The sequence below is a fragment of the Silurus meridionalis genome, chromosome 15 (assembly GCF_014805685.1).
Source record: "Silurus meridionalis isolate SWU-2019-XX chromosome 15, ASM1480568v1, whole genome shotgun sequence".
Lineage (NCBI taxonomy): Eukaryota > Metazoa > Chordata > Actinopteri > Siluriformes > Siluridae > Silurus > Silurus meridionalis.
Window position 1 is genome coordinate 12,560,355 of NC_060898.1, and position 20,430 is coordinate 12,580,784.

Genomic DNA, 20,430 nt, shown 5'->3' on the forward strand with positions numbered 1-20,430 from the left:
CAGCTTCAAACAAGCTTTTCCTGTACACCAGACTTGGCTTATATGCTCTATAAACTTGGACTGCTATGAAGGTGGCCATTTTGAAAACTGAAATTGCAGAATGGTATCATTTTGTTTAGTGCTTTATAAAGGGGTTTCAAAACAAATGATGAAATGTGACAATAGCACACGTCTATGAAGATTCAATTGTTTATTTATAAACGTTTTTGGATGAGATAGATTTTTTTGGGGGGAAGGGGCAGAAAAATATTTAGGGGGTAAGTAAGTTCAAATCCCACTGCCTTAATCCTCAATTGCTCAGTTGTTTGAATGAGATAATTGTAAGTCATTCTGGTTAAGGGTGTCTGCCAAATGCTATAAATGTACATTTATTATTTGGTAGATATTAGGGGTGTGACAGTACACGTATTCATACCTACACACATACCGGCACAGGGCTTTTAGTTCAGTACACACGTGTACCAAATGCAATACTTTTTAACATAGCTAAAATCTTAGTTCCCTCAGGAACTTAATTAAATTTGTTTAATCTCCTCCTTGCACTTTATTGAGTGCATTTTATTGTCATTATTATTAATTATTAAATTTGAAAACATACACAACAATGCCAGGGGTATAAAAAACTAGAGTTGGTGCAGTGTCACTGTGTGACAATAATATTTGTTTTGCTCATGCATGAAAACACTAAAAGAATCCATAGCACTAGCGTTAGCCGCTAACCAGGAAGTGGTTTGTATTTTATGTCCAGCTTCATGAATTTCTGTATTACCCAAATGGGGTCTAACAAATGTAAACTATTTAATTACATTTTATCATTTAAAACTTTCTTTCGGCTTCTCCCATTAGGGGTCGCCACAGCGGATCATCCGTATTCATGACCCGCATGATCGATTTGGCACATGTTTTTACACTGGATGCCCTTCCTAACGCAACCCTCCCCATTTATCCGGGTTTGGGACCGGCACTAAGAGTGCACTGGCTTGTGCAACCCTAATGGTTAGGGTTGGTTCCCTGACCGGGGATTGAACCCGTGTCACAGCTTCTATCATTTATTGAATTTAATTTAATCACTTAACATAAAAAAGTGTATTACATTAATTTTATTTATTCTATTTTTTATATTAAATATTATTTAATATGATATAATAATATATAACCAAGCAGGCATTTTATAAAAAAAAATAAAAATGTAAAATCTTCAAATGTTAATAATAAACTGTTAATAAAAAAGACACACATTTTTTTTGTTTTGCATTTTCTCTGAAATTTGTACCGTATAGTTTGTACCGAAATTATACCGAACAGTGACTTAAAAAACGAATTTCGTGTACCATTACACCCCTAGTAGACACAAAAATTCACCAAACATAATTCATCTTATCTAAAAAACTTTATAAGAAAGCCAGAAAGTTACCTATTTTCACACCAATGTGTATTGTCAACATGTACAATGTTGAAGTCTGATATCATGTTAATCACCCCCACCAGGCCCCACCCAAATACATATATATATATATATATCACTCTGGCTTTTCAAAATTGTTTATTTAAAAGACGTGATTACAAAGTTCTATGGTGTGATCAGAAGCAAAAAATATGAAGATTTGTATGAGATTTGTTTCTGTTGAGACAGAATTTCCCTACTATATCAATGAACTGTGTGCCAAACAAAGCAAAGTTTAAAATAACGATTTAGCTGGTAAACATATATTTTTTAAATTGACTTTAAATGTATCTACCGAAATGTATCTATAATTAACTCTAGACAAAATCAATTAAATGAACCACCCAAGTTATATGTATGTGACCATGTTTGCTTACTGTAGTTGCATAACATAAAATGTCTGATGCTGGTGTGGAGTGGTACTGAGGGAGAAAGTGATTTAAAACTATGAAAGTTTTAATACAGAAACTTTATTTTGCCTATGTTTTTATTTTTGCTTATGTATAACAGTGTCAACAGCATCAGAAAGTACATCAGCAGGTCCACAAAGCTGATGATTTACTTAGTAGAAAAATTCACCTCCACACAAAACTGACATAAATTCTGCAATAAACAGAAATGTATTTATTTATTTATTCCATGTTTTACCGATAGAATAGCTTTTTTTTAAAGAGAAGAGCATAAATGATAAAAAAAAAATTGTCCATTTAATATTTTTTGTCTTTGTATCCCTTTAAATATTACATAAAATAAATAATTTATTTCAAAGCAGTCAGGTAAAGAATGGAGCTATCAAATACAGTGGCTTTGCATGTTAATAAGGATTTTGTTAGGGTTGTATGCTATGCTTGGCTGAGTCCAGGGCTTTGATTGACATCCCTCCGTCTCATCATTTGTTCTGGGACATGTTTGCATTTGCAGACAGAACACAGCGAGTCCGTTAGAAAATCAGTATAGCATACTATACAAGTTAGTATAGCATAAATAACTGTGTCCAAAGGTCAACACACACACACACACACACACACACACACACACACACACACACACACACACACACGCACACACACACACACACACAAACGCACACATATATCCCTAAACACACAAGTACACAATACATGTGATGCACTCTGTAAATTGTCTCTTTAGGCCACTCAGGAAGGGGGCGTGTCTTTCTTGTTCTTTTATCCTTTCTGGTCCATCAAGGATTTTGGTGTCTCATATTATCTCAGGTGCCAATAATTTAAACATTATATATGATATATATCAGCAAAGAGTTCAGCTCAGTTCCTGTACATAGTGCTGTCCGCTGTCCTTCCAAATACATCTCTCGATACTGTTGAAAAAAGTTCCAAGTGTTTCCTCAGTGCAGTGAGCATTTCCCATGTACAGGCCCTATGGAATGGGAATGGGCAGGAAGTGCGTGGCCGTGTTTTTTCTGCGCGTCTTCTTGGCCCTCATTGGCTTGCCGTTGGCGCTCAGACCCACGAACATGTGTTTCTTCTTGTTCTTCCACTCCGCCGAGGCGTACGTGTTGTATCGGTTCTCCTCGATCCGCTCTATCAACTTACAGTCAGTGCCAAACTCCTTCTGGAAAATAGAAAAGAGAAAAACGTTTTGCTGGGTATATATATTTTTCATATAATCACTCAGATGTTTATCATCCTGTATGGCCACAAGATTTAATAATAGGAATATTTTGTAAATAAAATGTTCAATGAAAATGTGTTTATAAAAAATAAGTCCTAATAATCAAATCAAAGTCTATTTATAAAATAATTGAACAATCATGCTATTACTCAGTGTCAGGAAATACTATACAGTTTTTGCATCATCTTTGTGTTTTTTTTTCCCCTTATTTGGCTTTACTTCTATAAGACGTAATCGGCTGTTTTTCTCTCTCTCCTGTTTCAGGTAACATTTGCAATTCATGAGAGCAGCTGAACGAGTTCCGATGGAGCTGGAGGGCCTGAGGGACAAAGGCTGAGCTGTGGATAGTGTTGCCTGACAGTGAATGGAGCGCCGTTACGAGCATTTTGCAGTGTTTTGAGGTAAGAAGGGGCTTCTCGGCTTACTTTCCCAAAGATGACAGAAGTCTTTTTAGCTAGGAGATTATTTACAGGCATTGGAGTGGAACTGTCCTTTAAAAGGACCCAAGGCTTTTTAAGGGCCTCGAGACACATCAAAGAACCTGCGTCTTCGCTGATCTTTTACAGACCTGCTAAACACGAACTGTCTAATGCTGATGTTAAACACAGTTGTGCGTTAAAACTGAACTCACGTTTAGCTAATGAACCATTTTTATATTAGTTGTTATGAATTTTTAGTGCACATATGCAAATACAGACAAATTTTACATCAAAACAGAAGGTAGGCTAATGTTAGCCATTGTGGTAGAAATGTGGTATAGTTTGTCTTCTGATAAATAACTTACATTGTTCAGACCGTAATGTCAAATAGCTACTAGTGGCTACTTAGCCAGCAGGAGCAGTGCATATTAGGCCAGCACTAGGTATTATACAAAGCATTTCACCTATGCTACCATGATAATGAAAAGGAAATAAACATAAAAGCTAGCCAAGATGCCATTTTGGCTTAAGCTGTGATAGGATGAACATATTTCACTTGAACTCAGGGCTTGATGATGAGCTGATAATTCTTACAGGACAAAATATGGATGTAGAGGCTATACACAATAAAATATGCAATATTCACAGGTATTAAAGCAGAAAAAAATAACCTACCGCTCCATACACCAACCCCTTCTTGTTGATCGCAAGGTAGTAGTTGCTATTGAGGCCTTTAATTGCCACAATGCCAACATCCACAGACTTGATTTCGAGTATACCTGCAAAAGATACAAAAACAAAGGAGACCATAATTGTTAATAAGTCTGAAAGAAACGCATTAAAAAGTGCTTTTGGGGGAAAAAATTGAGCTACAGCTCCAAAAAGCTCCATGGGGAAGCATAAGTTTACTCAATGACCCCACCTCCCATCCCACTTCAAGCCCCAGCCCACAGAAGCTGCTGTGTCCAGCAGAATTCTTACAATACATTTCATTATTTAGTTACCTAGCTTGTGACAAGCTACAATATTAATGTTTTATCAGTACTGCTGTATTTTAGTGTTTATAACAAACTTTCAAGCATCTAATGTAAATTGCATCAGCACTTTGTAAAACCCTAAAACAAAGTACTAATAATAACAATAATACTATCATAATAATAGTAGATAATATATTATATAATATTAGATAATAATAATCTTGAAAAAGTGTTCTCTATATAAAGGAGCAGTTCAAAACTTGCACCATGCATCTAGGCATGCGTGAATGCCGAGAGCAAGAGGTGGAACTTGCTTCCTGAATCGACATCCAGTTGATTGATTGGATGCAAAATGGTGGTGCATATAGTTTGCGTTTTCATTTTTGCTGAAATGAAATCAAATATTGTGTTGACATGTTGGTGACAGAGGGGATGCAACTCTTTGCTGTTTACCACCTTTGCAAGTGATTTACATTTAAATAGCAATAATGTAAAGTTTATAAAATATATTATTTTAATAAAAATATATTCATTCCATTAAAAGTGCTATGCTACAATACTTCTAACTTTAGCCTTATTAATGAAAAATAAATGTATTTGACCTTTTAGTTTTCAGTTTTAATTTTGATTAAAAGTTTCAATTCATAAAGAAAGTCAAAATTGGTAGATAAAATGACCCCCTGCACACAAGATGCAAGATACTAATAACCAAATTATGGTAAGCCAGCAGAAACCATCATAAGAACAGCCTTTAGGTAGAAGGAAGGGTGTAATGTTACAAAAAATGTTCTCTGCTTCATTCCCAACATTCCCAGTTGAGAATGAACACCATGGGCAGGTTTGTGTTAATGTTCAGGCAAACAAAACTTTATAAGAATGCTTTCTAAAACATTTTAAAAAGAGAAACATGTTTTGCTTTAACAAAGGTTTCTAGAAACCTGAAACTATTACCTGGGAAGAACAATTGTCACCCAAAATCTATTGTGTAAATATCCGTTTCAAAACCACATCCAGTTTTTCATTGATGTCACACAAATGTGGTGCAGTGGTTTAGGACACAATGGGAATTTCTGCTTTCAAAATACATGAATGAATCTGCTCAGAAGGATATAAAGTAAAAAAAAATGTCCTTTCTGAATTGTATTGGCAAACTCAGAAGCAATGAAGATGATTAAAATTGTTTCATTTTGATCTTGAATTTGTACAACGGCAGCTCTAAAAACCATTCACAAACTTGTTTTTTTATGTTAACAGCTCATTCACCAAGACTTGGATTAATACATGTATAATTGTTAATATGGAATAATAATTAATATGGAATTGTTAACATTAAATGTTTGATTAGAAAATATTTATGGAAGGAGTCTCCAGTGTTAAAGCTTTGTCAGGTCACACTGTATCTTTCCCATAAGTCATGTCACATTCCCTATAAATAGATAGAAATATGATTTTTTTATCAGTAAGTGTTTTATCTTGGCGATAGTTCAATAGGTCCATAGACTTTCAGAGAAACACGCAAGGTGTGAGAATTGACTGAGGTTGCGATGCCAGTCCATTGCGGCAAACATTCCTTTGAACATTCCCGTTCATATAGGAACTGGTGTACGTGGAAAATATTGTTTCCTTCTATTTTCTAATGGAAAATCAATGAGGCTTCATGCACCCAACAGGTCTCGGCCGCATTTGATTTATCGCTCCTGTTCCTTGAAGCCACACCTGCATTAGTAAGGACACAACAGATGGATTAGGTGGGATCTAAGAGTCATCCTTCCGTCCAGACTCAGGTTGCAGCCATCTGAAGAGAGATGTAAGAGAATCTAGTGAGGCTCTTTCTGTCCTCCCTTGCCTCAGGTTTGCCAGCAAGATAGAGCGACAGAATGAAAGAGAAAGACCAGAGCCTAGATGACAGAACTGTTGGATTAGAGCAGATGATCCTCTGATCAAAGAATGACAGCGTGGATTTTGAATGTGATGAGTGTGTGCGTAAGTTTGGACAGTGCGGCATCGCAATTGTATATGTATCAGTATCTGATGCAATCTGGCTCTGTGAGGGATGCCACACATCTTGCATACTCTATATTCTCTATATTCTACTCTTTTGGTGTAATGTGTAAAACGGAGAGTTACTGGGGATCGTTGAGCACAGTCACACCTGAACTATAGGCTCTCTCATTGAGCTGTTTGATGTGGTCCATTAGATCAACAAGGGCCAATTTTCTTTTTGCAGCCCATTCGTTAATCACCACAACTGTTTCATCTACCTGCACATACAAGTTGAAAAGAAGCTCAACAACAAAAGATGCAAGAATGTTAAAGAAAAAAAAAGAATTTGTTCCTTTAGATCTTCACCTGTACATGCTTAGAAACAAAATAAATTCAATGAACACAGTTTTTTTGACAAACATGTTTCTTTTATAAAAATGAACTACACTGGTCAGTGCAGCTCAAGTCTGGAATGTTATTGGGGTTACCATTTAAAATATAGTCTGAGTTTCTTACGACAGTTATATTTTATTTTAAATTGGTCTGACTCTCCCTATGTCTTTCTCTCTCTCTTCTCTCTCTCTCTCTCTCTCTCTCTCTCTCTCTCTCTCTCTCTCTCTCTGGTGTTTGTATTTCTCCCTGTATGTTTCTTTGTATGTCTGTTATGTCTCTCCCTGTTCTTGTGTCTTTCTGCCTGTGTGTCTGTATGTCTCTATTTGTCTGTCTGTCTTCCTCTGTCTCTGTCTTTCTCTCCCTGTTTGTGTGTGTGTATCTGCTTCACTCGCCCTCTCTAATGCTAATTACTTACTGTAAACCATGGTTTAAGAAAAATGCAATCTGGAACTAGGCTACATTTATCTAATCAACATTTTTTGGACGTTAGCTAAAAAAAACACCTGTGCATGTAACAAGTTTTTATGTGGCAGATTCCTTGAGAAAATGGGCAGGACCCCCTACAATGCAGCAGACATCAGGATGTGTTAATGCACAAAGAAAACTGCGCAAACTCTTGGCAAAGTCAGAGACTGATAATATTTATATCAGGTCCTGGTCCTTAAAATGCTGGTGTGATTTACGGCATCTGCTGCAACAAAAAGTGTGAGAAGTTTCTTATGGTGCAACATAATCCCTCTGCTATCCTTGGTTTAAACCCCTTTTAGAGCTCGGATTACAAATGCTTAGAAGCATCTTGGTTTTTAACAAGCTTGCCGTGTAAAGTTCAGCTCCCTGGCCACGTGTCTTAAGGGTGTGTTTGTGTGTATGCTTGTATTTGTGTGTGTGTACATTGATGGTTTAATTCCGGTTCTGATCCAGATCTGTTTTTGTGTAGTATGCATTAGTTTTTTTTACGCAGACCTGGCTTCTGCCCCATACTCTGTAGGTGGTCACCCTCATGCTCGACGCCTGTCTACGCTCGCTTGGCAGAGTGTCAGAACACACGTTATCGCATCTTGGGATGATTACAAAAAAAAATGCTTCATGTTTTGTAGCAGAGTGAAGAGGCCCAAAGCAGAGCAAAAGAGGCCCCCAGAATCACTGGTGTTTTTGTGTGTTAGTCGCTGTGTTTTTTTAAAATATATATTTTTTGGCTAAAAAAATCCCTATAATAATCCAGGTACTTCATAATGCAATGGAAAATACCTGTTAAATAGCCAATATTTCTTTCTTGATGGTTTTCTTTCTCCCTATTTTGTTTCTCTTGACACCCCCTAACAAGCCTGGGCATATTTCCATGTCAGAATGCTTAATTGTCCTGGGAAGCCTGAACTGTGGCTTCTATGACAGACATGTCTTATCAATTAGCCTCGTAGTTCCCAGACCATAAAGGAAACAGGGTCCCCATTAAAAACGGTCGTTGCTGCTGACCCCGCTTTGGCTCTTGATGACACCGGCCTGCACCTTTGATCTGGCCATTGCAGACCCCCATTGCTCCTGGAGCTGAGTGCTGGAGTGATTGCTCAATTCTCTCGTTATGGCCTCCCTCCTGTGGCAATGTGGCCTCACACGCTATTTTAAACAGCATTGCTCTCACAGCCAACCATGGTTCTACCAGTTATACAATTCATTATTCATAACTAAGAATAATGTAAAACATTCACATTTTCTGCAGTTTTGTTTAGTGCAATGTCCATCATTCTCATTGGGGTCTTATTAGAGCACAGATAATAAGTCCTAAAGTTTTTTACCACTTAGTAATACCTGCTACACTGCTAGAACTAATGTTTAATATCCAGTCAAATATTTGATCCTGCCACGTGGTTTGATGCCACAAAACAATTCTCATGACTTAATCCAAATACAAAAGGGTCCCTTACATGCTAAATGTACCCCTGAAATAGTTTCAGAAATCCTGATAGAACATAGTAGTATTTTTTTTTTTGTATTTATTTTACCCTGAAACTTTAATTACTCATTAGAGTTCAGTGCCATGTTGTTACAGTAAATAATGGGGTAGTGGGATAAAGCAGAATCTATAACCACCCTTCTGTTAGATCACTTCCCACAGTGGTTTATCCCTCTTACATTTAATGTTGCGGTAGGTCTAGTCCCTGTTATTACGTAGGTTATAGCTGCTATAAAGAGTTGTTCCATCACTAGTCTTTCTTCTCTCTCTCTCTCTCTCTCTCTCTCTCTCTCTCTCTCTCTCTCTCTCTTTCTCATGAATTAAATGAGACAAAAAACGTAGCTTGCCATGTTAGTGAGTATTGGCAAAATGTAAACACTCATATCAGAAATGTATCTTCACCTCTGCCTGTTACAAAGCACTTTACCATAAGCGATCCAAAAATTATGCCACATTTTCTTTTCTACACAACACTTGTTTGATAACATTTTTAATGATAACATTTAAAATAATGGCATTAATATGAATGTGCTTTTCAGTTACATGGCTCACAGTCGTACATGTACTTATCTAAATGCTTCTTGAAGGGAATATTTCGAAGCATTGTCTTCCAGTTAAATTTGAACACCTCCACAATTCATCACTTTGCTCCAAATTCACTATATGGATTTCCCTCCCATCAAACAATTCATCATCTAAAGAGTGGACATCTGCTAAAAAGGCCATAACATCAGCCATCATGTGTCTTTCGTTATGGCTTTGTTCTCCACATATCTGTCTTTGCCAAGAACTTGCGATCTCGAAGAAACACACTTGAGAATTTCACAACATGCTGGAAAACTTCATCAGTTAAAGTAACACCATAAACTCTAGTTGTGTATGCTTTGCTTATAGAAGTGCCTCTTTTCTGAAATCAAATAACATGTTTTAACATATCATTCATATCGGGACAAATATGCACGATTTAGGTGTTTGTTAGCCAGACTGATTTGCGTTACTTGAGGACTCACATTAAGCCAGTGAAAACATAATGTTTATGAAGTGCATGTCATCATTTCTCCATAAACTTGTTCTCCCGACAGCAGCCATATGGAGACAGATAAACAAACCAATAACAAGGTTTGAGGTTTGGCTCAAATAAATCTGTTATGTCTTGTTCACCTCAGCAGCTTATATGCATATGGTAAAATTCCGTGTGCTACATTTCCTAACTAGTTCACTTTTAAGGGTATAAAAGGGTTTTCTCAAGGTTCATGTTTTTTTTCTTCTTCTTCTTTTTTTTTTTTGGTTTTGCACAAACAAGTGACAAAATTGCAAACAAGTTAGTATTTTATTCCTGTTCCTGTATCCTACCTTTTATAAATCCTGTTATACAACCTACCATTAAAGAATGTAACACCATTCTTTTAATTCATTTATAGCTACTTTTACTGTTATGGTATATCTGTGAAGTTAGATACTTCCTGATATCACTAATGTTACAGCAGCTATAAAGAGTCATTCCCTCACCAGCCTCTTGCTTTCTCTCTACTGAAATGAATTAAAAAAATGCAGCAGCTTATGTAAACACAGAAATCTGCAGGTTCTGCTTAACTTAAAGTCACAGATAAAGTTTTTACCGGATCAGTGATTACATACATATATTATTACATACATACATATTTTTAAATCCTTTTATGTGAAGCATCAGTCAGATAAGTCCCTGTGAATATGCTGCTATTATAGAATTGATAATGGATTAGAATAAGCGTATTAATATAAACCTTTATATAAGGTACTTCAGAGTGATGGAGCTATACAAAAATGTATCTATACCAATCAAAATCCAGCAACACTGTAGTATTATTATATATATATATATATATATATATATATATATATATATATATATATATATATATATATATATATATATATGCTTGTAATTCACACTAGTTTAAGTTACAAACTAATTCCCAGTTTGTAACTTAATGAGTTACATGGACTACTTATATTATTTTTTGGCCGCTTTACATTTCATAATGTGCATGTGTTAACTAGCACACATGCTTATACACGCAAACACACCACACACACACACACACACACACACACACACGCACACACACACACACACACACACACACACACACACACACACACATGCACTTCAATGGGGGCAAATGGACTCCAGTCACAGTCTCTTAAATGTCAGAGCAGGCACCCGTGTAGACGGAGAGCAGAGAGATCCTAGTGTGGGAACATGTTGCATTAGTAGCCTCTCGCTTTAAATATTTGGGGGTGAGCGTGAGCAGGATATAGGATCTGTGGCAGATAAAACCCAGGACTTCTGCTCCAGCCACCAGTTGCCTTAGGATAAGCTCCCTCCCACTGCACAGACTACGTGCTTTTTGTTCACACAATGTATAATTAGCCAGCATTCCTGCTTGCTTCTTCAAAAACTGGGCCAGCCATCACCAGTTGCATCGCCGGTCTTACTTCACTACCTTTGATGCTTCCATTAGACCCCCCTTTCCTCCATCCACCACCACCACCAGCACCACCACCACCATCTGTCCAGCCGCACTCTGCACAGGAATTCACCCTAGTGATGATGTAAAGACATGCCTGGGAAAAAGTTTACTCCTTTCGCAGCTAGAATGAAGTGTGGTGCACCTCACATAAAAGCAAACTTCCATGATGATAGCATTCCACATTTACCTGAACAATCCATGCAAATGTGTATAAAGTATATTGGATTTGGAGGGGAGATGCACATGAACATCATCCATGAATCTACAATTTGTCACATCATTAAAAAAAAAAACACACCACCCCTGGGTATCCCTTCATTGCAATCACTTTTTCTTTCCTTATACGAATATGTGCACAAAAGTGTACTTTGTGTTTTTCTGTTTGAAAATTTTCTGTCACACCACCAATTCACTTTTATTCCATAACCACATAGAAGTTCACTTTCTTTTAGTACAAAATACATTTTCAAGTTTCCATTATGGAAGCAGCAGTTATTAAGACACATTGTTTTAGGAACATGACATGGCGAACTGGATTCATGTCAATTTCACTTTGCGCCGAAACGACAGAAGAATATGATTTTCAGTCATCCTTAAAGCATAAAACCATTTGTGGTTCTATTATTGGCATTGTTAAATAATTAGGAGAAAGAAATGGGGTGGGTGTAAAATATGACTCCTCAATGTCTCGGTCAACTTCTAAATCAACGTAAACCGCACAATGAAACACATTCCATGTTTCCGTCTTCTATTAAAAACAATATTTGACTGCTATAAAACAGAGCATTCTAATCGGAGACATCATAAATAGTTTGGAAAAACTTTATCTGGCAAATTCACTTTGGTCCACAGACTAATAGTCAGTTGTGTAAAGTAAACAGTGCTGAGAGGGAGACAGAGCTGTTCCTCCCTAGCACAAGCCATGCTACAAACAGCCGTTTGCTTTAAGTTATGGGGTCAAAGGTTAGGCATACATCTGGTCTCCCATACCTCTGCTGTGAGCTTTCAATAGGGCAAAACCAAGACATTAAACTCAAAAGAGATGGAAGCAGGCGACACTGATTGATTTGTGAGTGCATGTTTAGGTGGTTGGGTTTCAAATATTTTGAGAAGCTACCAACTGACATTCAGTGGTCTCACTCAAATAATGCAGTAAACAGTTTCGAGTTTCGATGTAGCTGCTGAATAAAAGGTTACAGGCTTTATTTATGTAAAGAAGCATGGGATTTTGATAAAAGAAAGTTTAATTAAAATAGTCACTCTGTATAAAGTGATGAATCAGGAAGTTAACCAACTGAAATATAATTTCTAATCTACACCTCTTAAAGTAGGTTCATGATAATGTGATGGTTATGAGAAAACTTGTCTTAAACTGTCTAGTAAAGATGAGTGTAGAAACTTAACCAAAATTAAGACACACTAATGTTAAATTATTTTTTCAAACCACAATACACTTTAAAGCTATGCACATGGAGCATGATGTCATGATGAAGAGCGCACATTAAGTGCATTTCTCCTCTTTTTACACCATTGGATGAACTGTACATGCACTTGCTGCAGTTTGGCAATCGTGTACTGTCAAAGAACTGCAGGCTTGGTTCACATCCACCCTGCTGAGAAGCCCTGTTAACTACAAATGTCACAGCAGCCTCCAATTCAAGCTCAGGTCAATGGTGAAATGGATTAGTATCGCTTGACAAGGGGTAGTATCTCTTGTACTTAATAATATTTCCAAAACGAGCAATGAAGTGGCTTAGGCCCTTTTTGCAAATGGACGTCCATTATGTAACAACCCCATATACAATTTTAGAAATGTTTGTCGAGTAAAAAAGTACATGAGCTGACAGATGAGGTATTATGACTCCTAACCATCCAAGAGTGCCACTGGCTGCCCAATTAATTTTGGCCTTGATTCATCTTTTTTGCAGCTGGCACCATCTTGATTCCTAATTGAGCGTTTTTAGATTCAACTGCATCTAAATGGTACAAGTACAGAAGGGTGGAAAAAGGGGGAAATGGCCACCACATTGACCTCTGTTTGATGTCCAGTCCACAAGTTGACATAATGATTGGATATACCCCTGCACTTTGAACCCCACAACCAGTAGTTGAACCCTAAACTGCTAAATATGCTCAGTCAAACATGTCAAGGTCTAATGATGCTCATTAAGGGTTTCCTCCTGGCCAGATTTGGACTTAAAATGCTACATTTTTCCCCCTGAACTGCACGGTTCAAAACCTGGATCAGGTTCGCTCTTAAAGGAACAAAACAAACTGAGATCCATCCCTAAGTTGAAGAAAGGAAGAGAAAGTCTGGGCAGTAAGTTTAGCTGATTTTGCTTTCTCAGTCCAAAAAGCATCACAGTGAGACTGTTGTTTTCCACTGGGCTCAATATGCCAAGGACAGCTTGGACTTCCAGCAGCACCAGCACCAGAATCAGGGGCCGTGTAAAAAAAAAAAAAATGTCTTGTGGGAGATTGCAAGTTTCAAAACAACAATGTGACAAAGTGATACTGAGCAAATGGATTCTGAAAGGGGGAAATCAAACAATATGGTTGGTATTGGATTACAAGCTACACATAGTTCTTTTGTGGAAAGCGGGACTTTAGAACTAAAGTCGGCTGAAGACTGGCTCAGCGCTCGGGTCCTGACAAAGAGGCTCTCTCAGTCTGGAAAAGAGGGACGCTTCATCACACTTAGGCTTTCTGTAAATGTTTCTCAAAATTGAAATGCGATCATAATCACTTGTTTAATAGCAAATATTAATCTTTCTTTCTCTCCCTCTACACACACACACACACACACACACACATTTCTGGCCTTACGTTTATCTCATTTTAAGTGACAAGTGTTAAACAAGCACATTATGCTGGAAGCACGTCACCTATTATAGCATCTTGACCTGTGATTTATACTAAAACTAGCACAAAGGAAGGAATCAAAATGATTGACTATTCATAAAAAAATCTAAATAAAAAGTTCATGTTTATTTACATTAGAACTGATGTTGGTGTCCTTTTTAACATTGAATAATTTCAGGGTCATGTCAAATCACACTAATGATGGTCAATTACCTAATTAGTCAACCATTTTTAAACACTCAGGATAGTAACCTGGCCTGAGGTAATCACTAATGCGATACCACTCCACACATGTGTACACACTGGGGAATATCCTCCAGACACCCATATTAAGAAATATTAAGCAGAACATGCAAAGGAACGTTTAAAAATGACACCAGGTTTGACAAAGGTGAAGCAAAAACATTTCAGCACAATAAAAGATGCTGATTTTGCCATTACATTCCGGGGTCATTGCTGGTGAGTAGGTTTTACAGACTTGTTACAGACAGCAAAGATGGGTTCTGATCACAGAATAAACAAACCACAGAAGCCGAACGCTTACACGTTGAAGAGGGCACTGCTACTCCCTCGTGGCCATCCACAGAATCCTGAGCTAAATGTCTAAATCTTGTTTTGGGGAAACAATTCCTTGCGTTCCCGCAGGCTATCTCCATTTTTCTGCTGTGACGGCAACAAAGACAAGATGCGAATTCACACTGCAACCCCTCGTGCGGCTGGCTGGAAAATTTACCAGCACGGTTTGTGCCTTGAGCTCACTGTGGGAGCTAATCACAACCGAGTCATATTCACATGTGGTAAGCAGTTGGCACATCTAACAAAGAGAAGTCGTTCCACCTATATAGGTGCTACGAGGCTCAGTCGGGTCATTTAGTTCATTTTATTATCCTTTAGCTGTCAAAAATCACCGTAATAGAATAAACACTTGATTGGGTTTTGACACGCTTCACCACTTCATTCAGAGTCCTTTTAGCATGATGCGTTTAAGAGGTGCTCAGCTAATTGAACTACCCGCAGCCATGTCTCATAGGGCTCCAGCACTCTCTGTCTGTAATAAAAAATAACATGCACATGGGTCCCATATGGCAAAGCCTTTTTATAAGGACAAATGTACACACAGCGTAGCCGCCGTAAAGTGTACAGGGCGGGTTTGGGGTGTGCTTGCCAGGTGTTTGGCCTTAATTCAGAAGCCTGGAATAAAGCGCAACAGTAAACTTCATGTGCAGACTAATGGATTATTTGAACTTAAATATAGCTGCAAGGGGACAGAGCATCATTTGCACTCAGGAGAGGTTAAAAGTAAAATATCATGACTTGACCCATTAGCTTAGATCAGAGTAGAATACTTGAATGCAAGCCTCTTTATTTTTAAGTGATTCTTTTGTTGTAATGATAATATAAATATGCTGGCAGGTTTGTGACAAATTTAAATTGATGGAATTTGCTGTAAATATAAAATAAAAAAAAATAATAAAATAAAAGAGGGGGTGTCCCTTGTTATGTCTAATTGGTTCCAGAAATTCTGCTATGAATGAATCTACACTGAGGGAAAAAAAAAACAGAGGGGGGGCCCTTCTGTTTTACACGCAAAGCAGAACTTCCAAACAACGTGGTAAGTGGTGCCACTGCAAGCTCAGGTAAGGTTCTTATTATCTGTGGGCATATATCAAAGGCAGCGAGAAAATTAACTGCTCTATATCCCGGGAAACATTTTGCCTCTACAGGTCCCACATGTTAAGAGGAAAAAGGAAAAAAGTAGAAAGCATGAGAAAAAGAGAGAAAATACTTACTGAACGGATCATCCTTTGTCTTGGTGCCATTGACAGTGCCGTTCTTATCAATCCTGAGAAAAAACTTCTGGTAGGAGAAAAGCTTCCTGCGTCGCACATCTCCTGTGAGGTGGCTGTAGCTGCGGACATGCCGGCCCACCACCACCGCAGTTGAGGATGAGTTGTTGGCCACCCTGGAGGTTCGTGCGGCCCTGCGGGCATCGTGGCACGCCACAGGCAGAGCCGAGAACGCAAGCACAAGCAGCAGCAGCAGCGAGGACGGGTAAGACACACGAACCCAGGCTGCAGCACTCTTAGTCACTTCCCATGTGCACATTGTACTGGTGGGTGGAGGACTAGGAAGAGCCTCACAGAAAGGTACATGCTGGAGAGCTGCCTGGGAGAATGGAAGAGGCCAAGGGGCAGAGCCCCAAGAGTCCGTCGTAAATGTCAATTCCTACTCTGGACCTGGTTCCCTTCGTGTCCGAAAGGAAAGTGTCAACATCCATAACTTGGTTCACTCACCCACTTGCCCTTAGAGACGGAGCCACAGTGCCCGTCAGCGTGCTCCAGTCAAACTTTGAAAAATCAGGGAGTAGAAAAATGTCCTTTGAAGAAAAAAAGTCCAAATAAAATGTAAATAAAAAACTGCAGAAGATGACAGAAGATGGGAGAATCCAAAAGTTGTGTAATTCCTGGTCCCTCAGCAAGTGAGTCTGTGTGGGCAGTGAAAGAGACGAGAGCGTGCCTCTTCCACTCCTTCCACTTCTCTGTGTGAAGAGTCCCTCCTGTGTGTCCTGCTCTCTGTCCTGAGGTGGAGCAGGATGGAGCTCTTCCTCTGAAGTGACTGAGCTCTGCCACTCTTCTCACCTTATTTATTCAGACCAGGGCCCCAGATGTAATCTTTTTAGGTAATAGGCAGTCTATGAAAAGTCCTCAGCTTTGAAGATCCGTATGCGTGTATGTGTGTGCGTGTGTGTATGTGTGGGTGTGTGTCAGAATTATTTTTTTTTCTGCTCTTCTACTATCTGTCTCGCTTTCTTTCTCCCAGTTGCTGTCTTCTTTTGCACTCTCTCTCTCGCTCTCTCTCTCTCTCTCTCTCTCTCTCTTAGCCCTTCCCACACGGCTCCCTCCCTTTTAAGTTGTGAGCCCCAAGTTGCCCGTGCAGAGCAGCCAGGTTTCTCTCTCTCTCTCTCTCTCTCTCTCTCGTTCTCTCTAACTTTTTCTCCAGATCCCTCTGGCCATGTGAGCCTTATCAGAGACACCTGGAACTTTTCCCCTCATTTACTCACCGCCCCTTCTTTCCCGGTCCTCAACAGCAATCCTGTTCCTCCCTTTAAAAAAAATGATGACACACCTCCACTTGCGCTGCATGTGAGCCATGGCCTCTCTAAACTTCAAAGCACCTGGAACCTTGCTTTTATTGTCATGAGGACAATTAAAGTCCCCTAAATGCCCCAGAGATGACTGGGGGAAAGACAGAATTACAACATTCACACTGCACGAGAACCTACGGTTGTCATGTCAATGAATATACACTGGCTCTGACTCATGTCTGACTTTGTGTTTTTTTTGGTTGTTGCTATTTCATTTCATTTTTTTTAAATTGTTGGATGACCTCCATATCCCTGCTCTTTACTTGTCATTCTTGTCATATTTGCTTGAATGCCTCTGCAGCGGCTGACTGAAATACAGAAGACAGAATAAAGAGGATTCTTTCTGGTTAAGCTTTCAAAGTTGAATCCTGTAACAGTCTAGACTCACATTCTTATTTATTTATTTATTTTTGTTGAAATGCCATTACAGAAAGAAAGAGATTTATTACATGAGTAACTGAGTAATAAACTGGAAACAGTTTGAAAGTTTAAAAATGAAATGTACAGAATGTTACAATTTACACCAAATATTTGTTAACTGTCAACCAACATACTTGGTAGTTTAAGCTACTGGTTTTGAAATGTGCAAACTTAACCCTTCACCATTATGCAGCCTTTGTATCATCAGAAGCAGCATTTGTGTATGAAGTATGCATCTACAAAATAAATGTGAACTCACTTCTCATATATAATATACACATTCTCATATATAATATACACCTTCAAACTCTAGGCCACTCCCTTAACTTGAATCTGATAGTGTTTTGGATTGACACCAAACTACTGAAACAGAATGATGGCGCTACATTATTATTTTTTTTATCTGATTATATCGTCTTTTTGTTCGTGTTTATAAATATCAACTTTTAAGATGGGATAAGATTTCCGAACATGTACATAATAAACAGATATGGAAGCACCTTAATGATGTACACATGGCCATCAAATGTCGGAAACAAATCAACTTTAATGCAAAGTGATTATTTAAGTGACCATGCAGGTTGTGCTTAATTATTAGTACTGTACACATTACTATAAGATGAAGTTTTAAACAGCATGTTGGTACAGTGGTTAAAGGTGACAAATCACTGCTTCAGGGTCTCAGGTTCAATCTTGAGCTCGGGTTTCTGTCTATGTGGAGTTGCTATCCACATTCTCCCCTAGGTTTTCTCCAGGTTCACCAGTTTCTGTCTCACCCATCTTCACTGCCACTAAGTGTGACTGTATGTGAATGTATATGGTGCCCTGTGATGGATGTATTTTAAACATACCACAGCCCTGACCAGGATAATTGCTTATTATAAGTTTTACAAAACTTTTTTTTAATTACTGACATGACAGATTTGGATGTGACTATAATTAATTACATTATCCCATCTAAGGCTTTACAAACACAATGTCAACAATCACACCAAGATGTCTGTTTAAGATGCTAAAAAAATACACATAGATTTCTGGGGTTTTGCACAATGCAAAAACTTTGGATGAACTGTTCCTTTAAATCAGGTGGTGTGTCATACAACAACTTCTGCATATTGTTTGCTGTTTTTTTTTTTTTTTTTGGACCAGTTGTTGCGTGACAGTCGTATCGCTAGGCTGATTTCATGTACTGTCCGCTGCCGGATTGTGGGTTCGTCTTTACAAAACCATGGGAGAAAAAGAAACTCTTCAGGCGGGCGGGCGGGCGAGGAAGAGGGAGGGAGGAGTGGCAGGCCGGGAGAAGAAACATCTGTTATCTAGCAAACTGTCCATTGCTTTTGAGTGCAGTGACAAAACAGTGTGGTTTTACTGTTGCTGAATAGTTCACATATCGATTTTATTTAGTCTGGCTTGCTTCTGTAGATGCCCCATTCTTGGCTCACTGGCTTTGCCTTCCTTTTATTGTCTTTATAGGCACACAGTACTTTTCATGCTTATTTTTTATACTGATGGAGCAGTAAGGTTTGTTTTTAAAATAAAAAAAGGATCTTCACCTATTTGTTTTAAGCACTCTAGTTCCCTGTGTAAATTTAACAACAGGAACAAAAACATGAAACTCAAAGCTAATCCCTTCAAAAGCTTATGTTCGAAGACGAATAGCTCTAGTTGATCCAAGGTGTCTTTGCCATTCCGGGGAAATCTCTCCCACCCCTTTGAGTCTATCTCTGGTCTCTATCTTGGGGATATCCCAGTGGACAGAGTATTGGCTCATGTCACGGATCTGATGTGCCTTAAAACACACACACACACACACACACACACACACACACACACACACACACACACACACACACACACGCACTCTGTGGGACATTTCCTGCCAACACAAAGAATAATGGCCAACTGAAAGGACATACATGCTCAGAAAAAAGTACTGAATTAAATATAAAGGTGTAGTCAGGGATTATTAGACCCACATATTACCTTGTTTAAAATTTGATAAATGTAATAGCATAAAACTCTTGTAACAGAACAATAATATGAAAAAAGGTAATCCCACTTTCTGGCCATTTATGCAATTATAGTTATTAAAACCCATTTATATTTTTGTAATTAAAACATTACTTCAAGCTGGTTAAATAAAAAAGATGAGTAACTGAAAGCAATTCATATGTTACTCAGCACCATGTGTGCTTTGTACACATATACACTTATACATATTTTTCCAGCTATTGTTTGGAGTGTTTAACCATAATTTTTTGTTTTAATACTGGTGATGGTTTAAAAGGGGGGCTAGCCAAGAGCAGGTGAGTACAGAGTGCCATTCACAGAGATAACCTGTCTGCATAGGGATTTGTGAAAGGGGAGAATATGAGAAAGCTGAAGGATTTTTCCCAGCCAGACTCTACCACTGAATGTCTCGCAGTGTTTTTCATTGTTTGCTGGCTCACAGGAGATGGCCGAGAGAGCCTGAGAAAAAGCACCAAACAGCACTATTTAACGGAATTCAATCTGTCCCAATAGATTTGAATCGCTAACTTACATGTCTGAGTGTAGATTCTATCTGGCTAATGAGGGGCCTGAATCCTTCTCTGTTACTTCAAAGGGGATGAAATTCTACCTTTCCTGCAGTGAGAACTGTCGCCTGGTCTCTCTCTCTCTCTCTCTCTC

The 20,430-nt window shown here is 38.4% G+C and overlaps 1 protein-coding gene across 1 annotated transcript; it reads right to left on the bottom strand.

Moving 5' to 3' along the window:
- Positions 1-1,913: 1,913 nt before the first annotated feature.
- fgf10a (fibroblast growth factor 10a) lies at positions 1,914-17,164 on the bottom strand. The gene is made up of 3 exons (XM_046867978.1): positions 15,986-17,164; positions 4,192-4,295; positions 1,914-3,037 (listed from the first exon to the last, which is right to left on the bottom strand). Exons 1-3 carry the CDS (start codon positions 16,299-16,301, stop codon positions 2,843-2,845), a joined length of 615 nt encoding a protein of 204 aa, XP_046723934.1. The 5' UTR covers positions 16,302-17,164; the 3' UTR covers positions 1,914-2,842.
- Positions 17,165-20,430: the final 3,266 nt, after the last annotated feature.

Bases quoted from the DNA above. Each gene is read 5' to 3' on its own strand.
- fgf10a (XM_046867978.1), bottom strand. From the start codon at position 16,301: ATGTGCACATGGGAAGTGACTAAGAGTGCTGCAGCCTGGGTTCGTGTG. The intron at 4,296-15,985 runs GTAAGTATTTTC...TATCTTTTGCAG, and splicing joins GACAAAGGATGATCCGTTCA to GTATACTCGAAATCAAGTCT. The intron at 3,038-4,191 runs GTAGGTTATTTT...TCTATTTTCCAG, and splicing joins AGGGGTTGGTGTATGGAGCG to AAGGAGTTTGGCACTGACTG.